General features: G+C 43.5%; 1 protein-coding gene across 3 annotated transcripts in view; it reads right to left on the minus strand.

The window, feature by feature from the left end:
* The window catches only part of Vps13a (vacuolar protein sorting 13 homolog A), a 228,565-nt gene extending 214,104 nt beyond the window's left edge, over positions 1 to 14,461 (minus strand). For 2 of the 3 annotated variants that reach the window (XM_063249554.1, XM_063249562.1), the window contains exon 1: positions 14,235 to 14,461. In XM_063249554.1, the coding sequence (XP_063105624.1) occupies positions 14,235 to 14,334 (100 nt within the window). In that variant the 5' untranslated portion in view covers positions 14,335 to 14,461. The remainder of the gene's footprint in view (positions 1 to 14,234) is intronic. The other variant, XM_063249548.1, reaches the window with a different exon arrangement.
* Between the last annotated feature and the right edge of the window lie 1,002 nt (positions 14,462 to 15,463).

Raw genomic sequence — 15,463 nt, forward strand, 5'->3', positions numbered from 1 at the left:
ATATAGTCTGCCTGGCAACTGATGATGTTAGCCAATCAGCTTGCCTTGCTTACTTTAACATGATTGGACACTGTACCCGTATATATACCGGTGCCACCCCTGGGCGGAAGAGGAAGCCAGATAGAAGCCCTGAAGTAGAAGCCCAAAAGGAGCCGCGGAGAGCGGACCGGTAGAGGCTTTGGGGCAGACTGAAGCACAAAAGGAGCCGCGGGGAGCGGACCAGAGGAGGCTTCAGCTGGGAGAACCCAGGGCAGGCTGTACGGAGAAGGAAAATAAAAAGAAAAGGTTGTCCACTACCAGACTTTGTCGTGTGTCCTTCCTGCCGGCCGGGAGCGGACATCGACATTTGGAGGCCCGCCCGGGGACTGATCACCCCCGCGACGTGGAAGTGGACAACGCTCCAGTACAGAGCTGCGAGACAGGTGAGTTGGGGATAAGCCTGGGCTCTGGGTGGCGCGCACCTACAGGGCTTTTAGACTCCCCTCAGGCTCACGCGTAAGTGGCGGATTCCTTGGGCCTCACGCGGTGAGTAACATATTAAAAGATGGGAAACATGCTAGGTAGCAACACTAAGAGCGAGGGTGGTTGTGGAGAAAGCTCTCAAGAGCTTACAAAAGTACGCAGGGTATTTGAGCAGGCCCAGTCAGGGAGCTCCCGAGAGGGGCCCGTCAAGGGGAACAAAGATGCTAAGGAGAAGGACGGGGCTCTAGCCTCGGAGTCGTCTGACTCCGAGGACGAGGGAAAGTTGAATGGCAAGGAGGCCAAAGAGACCAGCTGTCAGGAGCCCAAGTCGCTCGATAAGGAGTCACAGGGTTCTTTTCCAGCGTTGCGCCGCGAATTGCGCTCTGCTCAACCTGGTCTGCGGAGGAGTAGAGAGCTCCTGAGTGCGCCCCGGCGCGAGAGGGAGGCGATCCCTCGCCACGAGGCGGCCGCCTGGGAGCTCCCTCCCCTTTCGCCAGAACAGGAAGTGATGCACGGGCCCCCATTTTCCGCCCAATCACGGCCGCCGTCTTATGCTCCGCCGCCGGCGGGTCGGTATTTTTACAGGCGGCTTTGGCAGGGGGGACGCTTGTCTCATGAGGTACATCCACCTGGGATAGATAGTGGCCCCTACGAGATATTTCCTGTACAAGTAGCTATGGGCCAGGGACGCAATGTATGGGAGCCTTTTGAGATAAAGCAGATTAGAGAACTTAAAAATGCAGTTACAACCTTTGGGCCGACTGCGCCTTACACCATTGCCATGCTGGAGAATCTGTCTTCTGGGCCCCTCACCCCCGCGGACTGGATTCAGCTGGCAAAGGCCTGTCTGCCCTCGGGCAGTTACCTGGATTGGCGAGCCTGGTATGCAGAGTTCTCTGCCGAGCAGGCTGAGAAAAACGCCAATCGAGGAAACCGGGGGTGGAACAAGGAAATGCTTATGGGAGAAGGTCGGCACGCTGATGATCAGACTCAGTTCCCCGGCGCTGTCTATGAACAAATCAATGCCATAGGGCTCCGCGCCTGGAAGCAAGTAAGTGGTGCCGGAACAGCCTCCTTGTGTCTTTCAAAAATAATTCAGGGTACCACAGAGCCATTTGTTGACTTTGTGGCCCGAATGCAAGATGCTGCCGATAAGATATTCTCTGATCCGGGAGTGGCTCGACCGCTGGTAAGGCAGCTGATTTTCGAGCAATGTACAAAGGAGTGCAAGGCAGCGATAGCTCCTCATAAGAACAAGGACCTCAACGCCTGGATTAGGATATGCAGAGAGATAGGGGGGCCGCTCTCCAACTCGGGAGTGGCTGCTCTCCTGGCCGCGGCTGTACAGCAGAGGGGACCTCGCGGGTCAGGAGGGGAATGTAAGGCTAAAGGGTGTTTTGCCTGCGGGGAGCCAGGACACATTAAACGTCACTGCCCAAACAATACAGATGCTAGGCCTCGCCCTAGGAATGAAGAACCATATGTTTGTGGGCGATGCAAGAGGGGATCACACAAAGCTGAGGAGTGTAGGTCGGTCTTTGATGCTCAGGGCAACCGTATTTGTGGACAAGATGCTAGAGAGCCAAAAAACGGCCAGAGGGGGCCCCCTTCACAGACGGGCCCCCGCCCCAGAGACAGGACAGCTCAGGGTGGCAGCCTTCAACAAGGGCCACCCCTGGGTCAGCAGGTGTGGACCTCAGTGTCGCCTCCAGACTTATATGGGTGTTCATCTTGTCATTTGTCACTCAGCACCCTATAATTTTTCCAAAGGTTACTGCCTCTGAGCCATTAGTCCCAGCAACTACAATATACACAGATGGCTCTAAGACGGGGATAGGCGCCTATGTGATCCTAGGCAAGCCCCCGGTTACCATACAATTTAAACCAGATCAGCCTCAGGTGGTGGAACTACAGATCGTTAAAATGATTCTTGAACGGTTCTCAGAGGCCATTAACATTGTCTCCGATTCTAGGTATGTGGTCAATGCTATGCAAGTGCTTGAGACTGCCGGTTTAATTAGATCCACTTCCACAGTGGCTGGGCTGTTCCTGTCTATCCAGACATTGCTTCAGAACAGACACCATAAGGTCTTCACCACCCACATAAGAGCACATACATCCCTGCCAGGGCCCATGGCACAGGGGAATGCGGCTGCTGATACTGCCACTCGCCCGTTATGGATTTTTACCTTACTAACACCAATCGAGCGAGCCCGTGCCTTCCATGATAAATTTCATGTTAATGCCAGGACACTAGCAAACCATTTCCATGTTTCTAGAGCAGATGCACGAGATATCGTGCGACTATATGACTCCTGTGCCACATACAAACCTGCCATACCGATGGGAGTAAACCCTCGAGGTTTGATCCCTGGTGATGTTTGGCAGATGGACATCACACATATACAGGAGTTTGGGACTCTTAAATATGTTCATGTTTCCACAGACACCTGTTCTCACGTCATATTTGCAACAGCAGAAACAGGTGAAAAAGTGTCTAATGTGATCAATCATTGCCTGGCGGCTTGGGCCGCATGGGGCAAACCAAAAATATTAAAAACTGATAATGGACCAGCCTATATAGGCAAAGCCTTCAATGAGTTCTGCAAAATGATGGAGGTTCAATTAAAACATGGTATCCCATACAATCCCCAAGGTCAAGGAATCATTGAGAGGGCTCATAGAAGCCTCAAAGAAATTTTACAAAAACAAAAAGGGGGAGTAGGCCAAGGCCTGGCCCCAAAGGCACGATTATCCATGGCACTATTCACACACAATTTTTTAAATTTAAATAATGATAATCGCTCCCCAGCTGTGGAGCACTGCAACCCTTCCCCCAACCATAAAGGGTGGGTGAAGTGGAAAGATGTCCTGACAGGACAATGGATGGGCCCGGATCCGGTAATCAGCTGGAACCGAGGCGCGGTTTGTGTTTTCCCACAGGAATCGGGACGAGAACCACTGTGGATACCGGAGAGACTGACACGGACAACAAAGCCCTCGACTAAAGATCAGACCTGCCCTACTGGAGATCCATCACAGACCAACCAACAAGATGAATAGAAATAGCGGTAGCCCGAAATGGACAAGAAGATCCTCAGGCATATGCATGGCTCGCTCGCCTAGCCTACGACCGAGTCTAGGGACGGTGAGCTTCCCACACTCCTCCTCTAAAAAATTATGATATAGCAGGGTAGATGAGTCAATGACGGGTAAGAGCGTGCCTCCCCAGCATGACTCGACCTAAGCCAGGCCCTACCCCATCCTGCACGTAAGCCGCTGGACTGTTAGATGCTGCCCAGGTCTAAATTTCTCTCCGAGGGGATTTCTTTACGGAGAGGAAATGAGTGCAAGCTTGTGTGCATCCAGGTTCCGTCCAGTTTGTGCCTGGCCCTAGAAAAAGGACGAGGGCCTCAGGGCCTTGGCAGACCATGGGACGGCCGACCAGGGTCTAAGCCAAGGACCTACGGTGGGCCTACACATAGGGCATAAGCCTCTGCACCCAGTCCAGGAAGGGCTACGATGCGCACATTCATAAAAAATAAAAAAGGGGGAGATGTTGGGAGCCGCAGCCCCGAGCCCGGTCGCCTCACTTGGCGGACGTGAGGCCTGTAGTAAAGAGTGAGGCCTGAGGTAGATTACCCCTCCCATCGAATATGTTAGTTTCCTGCTTACCGCGTAAACAACCCGCTCAACAATATAGTCTGCCTGGCAACTGATGATGTTAGCCAATCAGCTTGCCTTGCTTACTTTAACATGATTGGACACTGTACCCGTATATATACCGGTGCCACCCCTGGGCGGAAGAGGAAGCCAGATAGAAGCCCTGAAGTAGAAGCCCAAAAGGAGCCGCGGAGAGCGGACCGGTAGAGGCTTTGGGGCAGACTGAAGCACAAAAGGAGCCGCGGGGAGCGGACCAGAGGAGGCTTCAGCTGGGAGAACCCAGGGCAGGCTGTACGGAGAAGGAAAATAAAAAGAAAAGGTTGTCCACTACCAGACTTTGTCGTGTGTCCTTCCTGCCGGCCGGGAGCGGACATCGACAGTATACAATGAGTCTGTCTTACTGCAATTTTTTATTTCTATGGTTATGGTTCAATATTAATGTATGCAAACTTTTAATCAAAATTTTTTACATAATATGACCTAGAAAAGTGATCATGATATTACATGATATGACTCTCGAAAAAGATCAACAAGCAAAAAACAAATTGTGTAAGAATTGACAACTGGATCACATTAAATTTAAAGATTTCTATACAGTAAACAATCAACAGACTGCAGAACAAGATAAATCTTTGCCAGCTATTTATTTGATAAAGACTTAATATTCAGAATATACCAAGAACTCAAAAACTTTAAAACAAAACTGGCAGCCCAATTGAAAAATTTGCAAATGGACAGAACAGACATTTCTAAAAAAAAGTACAAATGTCAACAAATATACAAAAAAAAATGTTCAATACCTTTAACCATCAATGCAAATCAAAACTACACTGAGATTTCTCACCCCAATGGACAGTACCAAAAACAAAACAAATGCCAGAAAGATGTAGGGGAAAAGAATCCTTTATATACTATTGGTGAGAATGTAAATTAATACAACTCCTATTGAGAAGAGGGGTATGGCAAGTCCTTAAAAACTGAAAACAGACCTAAGTTAGCAGCTAAGTTAGGCAGAAATTAATATACAGTCAGAACAGGAGTGGGCCCTCAAAAAGTCAGCACAAAAATAAACACTTCAGCACTGTGGCTGGAGGGCCACAATAAAGACACAATGGCTAGGCTTGTGAGCCTTCTTAAGGAATAAATGGGAACTTGATGATACTGTAATTAGCATCACGTGGTCCACTAAGTTCACTTGGGAATCAGATGCCCAGGTGGGTGACCAGAACATCTCGACCCATCTCTTCCTCAAAACGGCTTTGTTCTTTTAATATACCCTTGCTATGTGACTCATTTTCCTATTGGATCAGTATTACCTAAGCAGCTATACTTTTAATCCTCTACCTTAGGGTGATTACAGTGTGACCCACAATGCACCTCTGTTATGACTCTGCTGTATAAATCACCCCTGACAAAAGTCCTCGATGGCCAGCTCACTCCAGACCCCTCCTAAAATCCGGGAGCTATTATGCTTTCCCTTATTTCCAATGAGACTCCTCTAACTTGTTTTGATTTCAGACTTCATTCCTCAGTATTATAGAATCATGAACTCATCATATTTGACATCTAACAGGTCAGGAGCTAGATTTCTCCAGTACCAATATATAATCCAAGTGGACTGTACTGCACACTTGGGTGGTAACCAAAGAAATGAAGTCAGAATGCAAAAGAGAAACCTACACACCTTTGTTTATTGCAGCACTATTTACAACAGCCAAGTAATAAATCAGCCAAGTACCCCGCAAAAGAGAAATGAAGAAAATATGGTTTAGATACATGATGGGGCATTACTCAGCCATGAAGAATGAAATCATGTCATTTGTAGGAAAATGGATGGAACCGGAGGACCTCATGTTAAATGAAATAGCCAGACATAGCAAAAACTTAAAAATAAAATAAAATAAAATAAAATAACCTGAAGAGGAAAGCGAACGAAAGGAGAAGGTTGAAGGTATGTGAGGCGACAGGGAGGGCAGGCATGGTTAAAGCACAACACATGGTTGTATGGAAATATCACAGTGAATATAACTGTAATTTTAAAAATTAGTGAATGTTATTTTGATCATGGAAGTTTGGATGGTACACACACATGCGAAAACATATCAAAGTATAAACTTTAAATGAAAAATTAAATAATACATAATTTATTATATCAATTATAACTCATATATAGTAGGATCTACACAGTAGGCATATAGGCATATGGCTACGATGCATATTTTCATAATAAAATGTTTAATTAGCTGAAAAGTTCTGAGTGCATATTACACCATGGATATAATGAAAATAGCTAAGGAATTAGAATTGATTATTTGCCTAACAATGTAAGAGAAAGTTTGAGTTCTCCAGTGTATTCCTTTCACAAAGAATGACCCCTCAAAATCAGGAACTGTCTGCCTGAATCTTCACCTTCCTGTACAGCCTCTGGTACAACGAGAATTTATAGTAAGTGGTCACTATCACACAAATCTACTAAAAAAGAAAACACAGTAAGATTAGTATTTCAAAACCAGAATGAACAGGTTAAACAAAACTCTAATGCTACACAAAGATCTCATAACAGTAAAAATTTTCCACATAATATAAATAGAAGAGACCAAACAAGAAAGAGTAAATTAAGAGAGGACTATAAATTAGAGGTATTTGTGTTGCAAATGATAATTCTATCACACAGCCATTCTTCTGAGAAGAAAGGTCTAACAAGACGAGTACAGAGTGGGTAAGTAGTTAAGTAGAAGAAAAAGAAAGGGAATCAGCAATGGAAAATAACACAATGACAGGAACAAGCCAATACAGTGTGCCTATCAGTAATAACTCTCAAAGTGAACAGGCTAAATTCCCAGTGATGGTGAGCCTTTTAGAGCATTCAATGATACAATTAGCCTGCTGTAGCACACACGCCATAGGTTCTCCACCACTGGTACATCCATAAGACAGATTAGCAGAATGTATCAAAGAAGTCAAAATCTAACAGTACCCTGTGTACCTGAAGCACATTTAACCCAGGAAGAAATTTATGAACTAAAACTCAAAGGATGGCAAATAATGCAACAAAAACCCCAAAGAGAACTTCCAGCCAAAACTGATCAGAAAAGGCAAAAGAGGTCACTACATATTGGTTAAGGGAACAACTGGTTAAGGAAGAGATGACCATTATTAACACAGAGTCCATCAAAAAAATGTACACACACTTCAGGAAAGAAAAACTTGTGGAAGATATTACTACAAAATTTACTGATATAAGACAACACAAGTTATCTCTGGCTTCTAAAATTGTAAGAGGTGGTCAAAGTGGTGGCCATTAGCTTTATGACATTTATTAGTACTGGGAGCTGCTGTCTGGGTAACCTTAATCATTTCGATTTCTCTAAAGGCCAGCGGTGTAATGACTTTTCTACCATATATAACATCCTCTAGGGTTCCCCACATGAGGGTAACACCATCTGTTGAAAAAACATCACACTATTTTTTTTTCCTGAAGTGTGTATACATTTTGGAGGGCAACAAGTAACACTATGCTCAGTTTCCTAAAACAAGTACTACTGGATACAAAAGATCAGAACAAGATAGAAACAATTATAGTGTGGGACTTCAATATCCCACTCTCACAAATAGATTAACTATTAAAGTAAGCATCAGAGTTGAAAAATCTTCTAACAAATGAACACAATAAATATCTACAGGGGTCCATCCAACAACAGAATACACATTCTTCTCAGCAGCCAATGGGAGGTTCTCCAAAATAAGACACAAACTAACCAAGACAGCATGCTTAAGTAAAGGCAAAACAATCAAATGTGGCATGTTATCAGATCATACCACAATGAAACTAGAAATCAACACAAAAGAAACCACAGAAATGACAAAAATAATAATGCAAATTAAACAATACCTTCTTGAATAAATCATAAAGAAACCAAGAAACAAATTAGACAGTTCCTAGAGCCAAGCAATAACATGAATCCAACATACATGAATCTATGAAACACAGTACAAGCAGTCCTAAGGGTAAAGTTTTTAAGTGTGAATGCCCACATCAAAAAATACAGTGAGCCTAAATAATAACCTAGTAATTCACCTCAAGGTCCTAGAAAAATAAAAACAATTCAAACCCAAGGTGGTATAGTAAGGAAATAATAAAGATCAGAACAGAAATCAATGAAATTGAGACAAAAAAAAAAAAAAAAAAAAAAAAACAGTGAGAGCTAGTCCTTCCAAAGAATAAGCAAAATAGAAAAACTCTTAGCCAATCTACCATAAAAGGAAAGGAAATATCCAAGTCAGTGCCCATGTGAAATGAAAAAGTAAAATCACAATGATCACTGCTGAAGACCGGAAATTATTAACAACTATTTTGCAAACCTGTACTCCAATAAACTGGAAAATTCAGAAGAAATGGATAGATTCCTAGATACATATGAATTACCAAAACTGAGCCAAGGAAATAGAAAAACCCTAAATTATTCAACAATAGGCAAGGAAATTGAAGCAGTAATAGACCTACCAACTAAGAAAAGCCCAGATGTAATTACTGAATTTCCCATACAACCTTCAGAGATCAAACACCACTACTCCTCAAGCTCTTTAATAAAGTTGAAAAGATAGTAGTACTTCCAAAGTAATTCCTAGAAATGGGCATTACTGAGTCCAAAACCAGACAAGTACCCAACTAAAAAAAACAACTACAGGCCAATCTGTATAATATACATAGATACAAAAATTCTCTTTAAAGAATATAGATACAAATGTCCTCAAGAAGATACCAGCAGACCAAATGCAACAAAGCATCAAAAAGATCATACATCATGACCAAGTAGGCATCCTTATAGGGACACACAGATGGCTCAATATACACAAATCAATAAATGTAATATATCACATGAACAGAAGCAAGGACAAAAAATCACATCATCTCAACAGACATAGAAAAAGCTTGACAAAATCCAACATCTGTTCATGGTAAACACTATTCAAGTACAGAAGGACCTTATCGCAATCCTTAAAAGCCATTTAGGACACACCTACTGCCAACATCAAATTAAAACAGAAGAACTAAAAGCTTTCCCTCTAAAATCAGACAGGACGAAGTGTCCACTACTGTCAATTCTGTTCAATAATATTCAAAATATTAGTGAGAGCAATGAGGCAAGGAAAAGAATAAAAGGGACAGGCATACAAAAAGGCAAGTTATTATCTGCAGAGGACATGGTTCTCTACACAAAAGACCCAAAATATTCCACCAACAAGACTCCTGGAATTAATAACCAATTAAGCAATGTAGCAGGATACAAAATCAACACACAAAAATCAATACTAATAGTGACTCATAGAAAAAAATTAAGAAAAAAAACACCTTTCACAATAGCATCAAGAAAACTTAAATACTCAGGAATTACTTTAATAGAGGACGCTAAAGAACTCTACAGTAAAAGTGGAGATTAAAGAGGTTATCAAAATATGGAAAAATCATGAAAGGAAAAACCAATACAGTTAAAATGGCCACACTTCCAAAACTGACAGTTTTAACACAATACTAATCAAATACCAACAACATTCTTCACAGCACTAGGGAAAACTATCCTAAAATTAATATAAAATCAGAAGAGACTCAAAATAGCAAAAGCAATCCTGTGAAACAAGGGGAAAGAGTGAAGGTATCACAATCCCACTGGTGAAGTTACATTACAAAGCTTCAGTGATAAAAACAGAATAGTACTGAGTATGGCACAAAAAGATAGCAGGTACTGTAGATGAGAACACAGGAGGCAGAAACAACCCCAAGTACATTCAATTATTTGATCTCTGACAAAAGGCCCAGAAATATACACTTGAAAAAAGGTAGCCTTTTTAACAAGAGGTACTAGGAAAACTGGCTATCCACATGCAGAGATTGAATCTAGATTCTAGAACCCTAGCTCTCCATGTATTAAACTACAATCAAAACTGATCAAAGATCCTAAATATTAAAATAGTGTACTAGAAGATAAAACAGGTAAAACTCTTAAAGTCATAGACATAAGCAAGGATTTTCTCAAAGAAACCCCAAATGCACAAGAAATAGTACAAAGAATCAACAAATGGGGCCATATCAAATTGAAGTTTCCACACAGCAAGAGAACCAACAGAAGAAACAAACTACAGAATGGGAAAAAATTTTGCCAGATATTCCTCAAAGGACTAATATTTAGAATATATTTTTAAAAACTCAAAAATATTAAAAACCCTAAAAAATAAAAGACCCATCAAAAAATGGGTCAGACACTTCTCAGAAGATGATATACAAATGATCAATAACTACATGAAGGAAAGTTCAACACCACTGGTCATTACAGAAATGCAATTTAAAAACAATGAGATTTCGTCTTACTCCTGAAAGAATGGCTATCAGAAATCAAACAGCAAATGCTGATGAGGCTGCACTGGTGGTGGGAATGTAAACTAGTACGATCATTATGGAAATGAGCATGGAGAGTCCTCAAAACTACAACCAGTTAAACTCCCTTTGGCCCAGAATTTCCCATTCTCAGTATCTTCCAGCAAGAGTTAAAGATATATTACAGTGATATGTGCATATCCATGTTTACAGCAGCACAATTCATAATACCTTTATCTTGGAAGCATCCTTATATGTCCATCAACAAATGAATGGATTAAAAACAGTGGTATTTACAAACAATTCATACTTCCCCATAAAGAGGCATAGATCTGAGCCATTTGTAGGAAACAGATGCACTTCAAGACCATAGTGCTTGCTAAGTGAAATGAATGAGACTCACAAGCTTAAATAGTGTGTGCTTTCTCTTTTATGAGAATGCTATGGTTTGTGTTTAAATGTCCTTCCAAAGCCTCATGCAGTTCAAAAAGGCTGGTTCACTGTCTTGCGCTGTGACTGGCAATATGAGTGCTGCATCCACCCAGGGGCAGGTAGCCAGCATATAGTATAAGGGAGGGAAGGAAGTGTGCTTTGCTCCTTTTACCCTTTCACTCTGGTCACTCAAGAATAGTTCCCCTTAGCCACACCATCCTGCCTTGGAGCCAGCTGAGTATGAATTGAAACCTTTGCAAACTGTAAGCTAAATACACCTTTCCTTCCTTCATGTTGGGTGCCAGACATCTTGTCCCAGCAACAAGAGAAAAGTCACCAAGACAGACATGTTATCCACATGTACCAACTCCCCACAAGAAATGTAATTAGTATGTACTATTAAAAATTTTTAAAGAAACCTAAACATGTACTATTAAATATTTTTAGAAGTTATCAAAAAATCAAAAACAAAACTTCTAGAAGAAAACACAGAGAATCTTTGTGGTCTCTGGTTAGGTGTCCTGCAAATATGACATAAAAAGCCTATGACTCGTAAAAGAATTGGGGTTTTCTTTCCCCCTTTTGAGATGCTGGAAATCGAACCCACAGTCTCACATGCAAAGCAAATGTCAAAGAAGTTTCTGTACAGAAACTATCAAAACTTAAAAGTCCATGCTCTGCAAGTGAAAGGACTAAAAAAGACTGGGAAATCTTTTCAAATCATATTATCTAATAAGGCATTTGCCTCCATTAAAGAAAGAATTGTCAACTATCAACAATTTGACAGTTCCTCAAAAGTTAGTGTTACCACATGATCCATTCAATCCAGTAAGTATTTATCAAAGAGAATTTAAGATGTGTACATTAAAAAAACTTGTACATAAATGTCCACAGTGGCATTATTTGTGAAAAGCGTAAATGACCTAAGTGCACACCAACTGATGAGTAAATACACAAAATGTGGTATATAAAATCCTAAAAATACAATTTAAATTAAGGAAACCAGAAACAAAAGACTGCTGTATGATTCCACTTAAATGTCTAAAATATACAAATCTATGAAAGAAAAAAAAAGTAAATTAGGGGCTACCAGGGATAGGAATAGGAAAGACTGTTAAAGGGTATGAGGTTTTTTTAGGTATCTAAATGTTGCTATTAGTAGTGATTGGTAAACAATTTTATTACCATAGTTTAAAAAAAACACTAAATTGCACTTTTTGGGGGGAGGGGTGGGTACCAGGAATTGAATGAACTCAGGACCTTACACCTGCGAGGCAGGTGCTTTGTCTCTGATCTATATCCCAGGCCCATGAATTGCACATTTTAAATGGAAACTTGCTGGGCCTGGTGGCACTCGATTGTAATCACAGCAACTTGGCAGGTTGAGATAGGAGGATTACAAGTTTGAGGCCAGCCTGGACAATTTAGCTAGATCCTGTCTGTCCCTCCCCGCCAAAAAAGTGGGGATTGGGATGTAGCTCAGTAGTACAGTGCCTGTGGGTTTGATTTCCATTGCTAAATAAATCAAAGTGGGAGAATTTTATAATGTGAATTAAACCTCAATAGAAAAAGAATGAAATTTAAAATAAGCAAAAGATGTGAACATCTCACCGACAGAAATATACAAACAGCAATAATGAACATTAAGATACCCAACATCATTAATCACTGAGAAATATAAATAAAAGCCACAAAGCTTTACTACTACAAACCTAGAATGACTAAAAAGTACTTTTAAGTCACAATAGAATTGCTCAGTGAGTGTGGCGTAAATCTTGCACACAATATGCTCAAGCATAAACCTGTACATTAGTGCTACAGTGACTTTATTCATAATTTCCAAAAAATGAAGTATTCGAATACACAGCAATGAAATAATGAAGTATGAAATGTATGGATAATATTCACATGTGTTTTGTTAAAAAGCTATAGAGCATTTATAGGACACTCTGGAAAAAACAAAATGACAGAGATGGAAACAAATGAGAGGCTGCCAGGAGGTGGGGTGGAGTCTCCACAAAGGAGAGAGAAAAAATTTGGGAGCTTGATTAAATTTTTCTGAATCACTATTGTGATGGTGCATATGTACCTTAGTGTTTGACAAAACATACAGAACTGTATGCAAGAATTTTACTTTGTAAACTTTAAATAAACTTGCCTAGAAATCACAATCTACACAAACCCCACCTTGAATGTAGATGCGATGTTTCCTTATAGATCAAAGCACAGCTCAAGACTTCTGAGATATTACGGAAACAACTTTTATTTTCACTTTACAACTGAGAAGCAACATAGATTAAACAATCTGCAAGCTGTTGAGTGCTTATGTTCCTAATTTTGTAGTCTACGTTCTATCATGCTACTTGGTGACAAGAGGTTGTCTTCCAAAATCAAATTTATTCATATTATTTCATAAACCATAAGACTTTAGACGTGAAGAGGAGGCTGGAAGTGTGCCCTATTCAAGAATAAAAGTACTTTTAAAATCAACGTATTATTCACACAAACTTTGCTCTGAGACACTCATTTCAATAGGAACCTAATTTGTAATAGTTGCTTAAAATAAATAAAGGTATAATACAAAACAGATGGAAGCACTAAAAATCAGGCTCTAAAGGTGGGACATGGCGTAATGAGAAAGCAAAGCTGTAGTCCTTTACCCCTAAGCAGCGCAGGTGCGTATTTGTCTCTGTCACTGGTAGGTCTGAGATGCTGCACAGCCCATCTCCTTTTTGATTTTGTAAATTAACTAATTTATCCAGGCTTACAATACGCACTCCTCCTGGGTACGCTGTGGGTTCAAAACCTACAAGAAGCTCGGGCTCCTGTGCACGGGAGTCTCCGTCCCGGCTGTTATCAGCCGAGCCTAGGCCAGCGGCGCCCATGCAGAATAAGGCCGGAAGGCTGTGCGGGTGCCCCGGGCGGCCGGCCGCGCGCAGGCACAAGGGCCTCGGGGTTACCGCGCCTCGCCTACCCCTGCGCGGCGGCATGCGACGCTCCGAGGGCTCCCGGCGCCTCCGTCACAAACCACGAGGAACGACAGGGGCCAGCCCCAAGCCCGCAGCAGGGCGGCTCCTCGGTGTCCTGCACAGCCGACACTGGATCAGCTGCTGGGGCCGGGAGGAAACGGTCGCCGCGCCTCACCTCGAACTCCAACCCCGGGCGCCGCGCCGGGTCCGCTCCGGAGAGGGGCCCGGGGCACCCCGCACGCACGGCCCGGCTCCTGGCCCCGCGCCGCCGCCGCCGCCTTATGTAACTCGGCGCGGAAGCAGGTGGAGCGCGGGGGCGGCGGGGGCCTCGTTACCTGACCAGATGCCCAGGGACAGCTGGGAGGTGTCCAGGTTCACCACGTAGTCCCCCAAGAAGCGGTTCAGCACGTCCACGACCAGCGACTCGAACACCATTTTCCTCGGCAGCGGAGCGCCCGGCAGCCGCCACCTTCACCAGCTCCGGGCGGCTCCCCTCTGGCACCACCGCCTTCGCTACGCGCAGCCCATGCGCGAGCAGCCAGAGCCAAGACGGCCGCTGCCACCGCGCGTGCGCAGCTCGGCCCAGGGAGGGTGGGGGGGCCGCAGAGCCGGGCCTTCCGCCCCGAGAGCGAGGGCGGGCGGCTGCGCAGTTGGCGTCGCGCGCGCGACTTTGGGACCCAACCCTGAGCCTCTGCCGTCTGCCTCGCCCCCTGTCGCCTAGCAACGCAACCTACGGTGGGCGGGGCACGGATTTTTTCCGACTTTGTCTCCACCTGCAGCTCGAAGTGCTAGCCCGCTGGTAAGCGGGTGGAAGGCTCTGTGCTAACCGCCCCGCCGGCTTGTCTCTCCCGAGGAAGAGACGGTGCCGGCCCCGCGCGAGCTGGGGGGCCTGCTCTAAGTCAGAAGCGGGCAGACGCTAAGTCCTTTTTCGGTTAGGCTGTAAGTCTCTCCAGGCGGGAGCGTCTCCGCTTCGGTTCTCAGGTTGGGAGGGGTCCGGCCCCTTGCCCTTGGGACGCTTTAGCGCCCAGGTTGCAGACTCAGCAGGCTAAGTGGGCGAATCAACTCAACAATGGAATCCATGCCCTTTACCTGCCACTGCAGTAGGCACTCTTTTTGATCAAGTCATTTATGGGGCGCCCCCTTCCATTCTATACAGTGGCACACTTCGCTGCAGGTAGTCGGAAAACTGCTAAGGGGCCCCTCCCCCAGGAGTGCTGGACCCGCACACTTAACCTAAATTAAATAAAGAGATTTTTCATCCTCATCTGTTTGGGCTAATACAGAAATAGCCCCAAAAGTTTGAGGTCTCAGCGACAATAGACGTGAGATTAAAAGAATTGTGATTACTCATCTTAAGGACTTCAGAGACAGGAGAATATTTTAAGCTTTTTTCTCTCCGTGGCAAATAACTTCTGTTATTTGCTGTATCACTACTACATTTCATGCACAGTCAGCATGTTTTTCAAAATTGAATGTTTGCACTTTGCCTTAACAAGCCCAATGCCCTTAAAAAATGGTGTAAATTTTCATTTTACATGAATTTATGAATTACTGCTTTGGAACT

The sequence above is a fragment of the Cavia porcellus genome, unplaced genomic scaffold (genome assembly GCF_034190915.1).
Source record: "Cavia porcellus strain 051 isolate PalLab524CR breed Dunkin Hartley unplaced genomic scaffold, mCavPor4.1 scaffold_1, whole genome shotgun sequence".
In the NCBI taxonomy this organism is placed as follows: domain Eukaryota; kingdom Metazoa; phylum Chordata; class Mammalia; order Rodentia; family Caviidae; genus Cavia; species Cavia porcellus.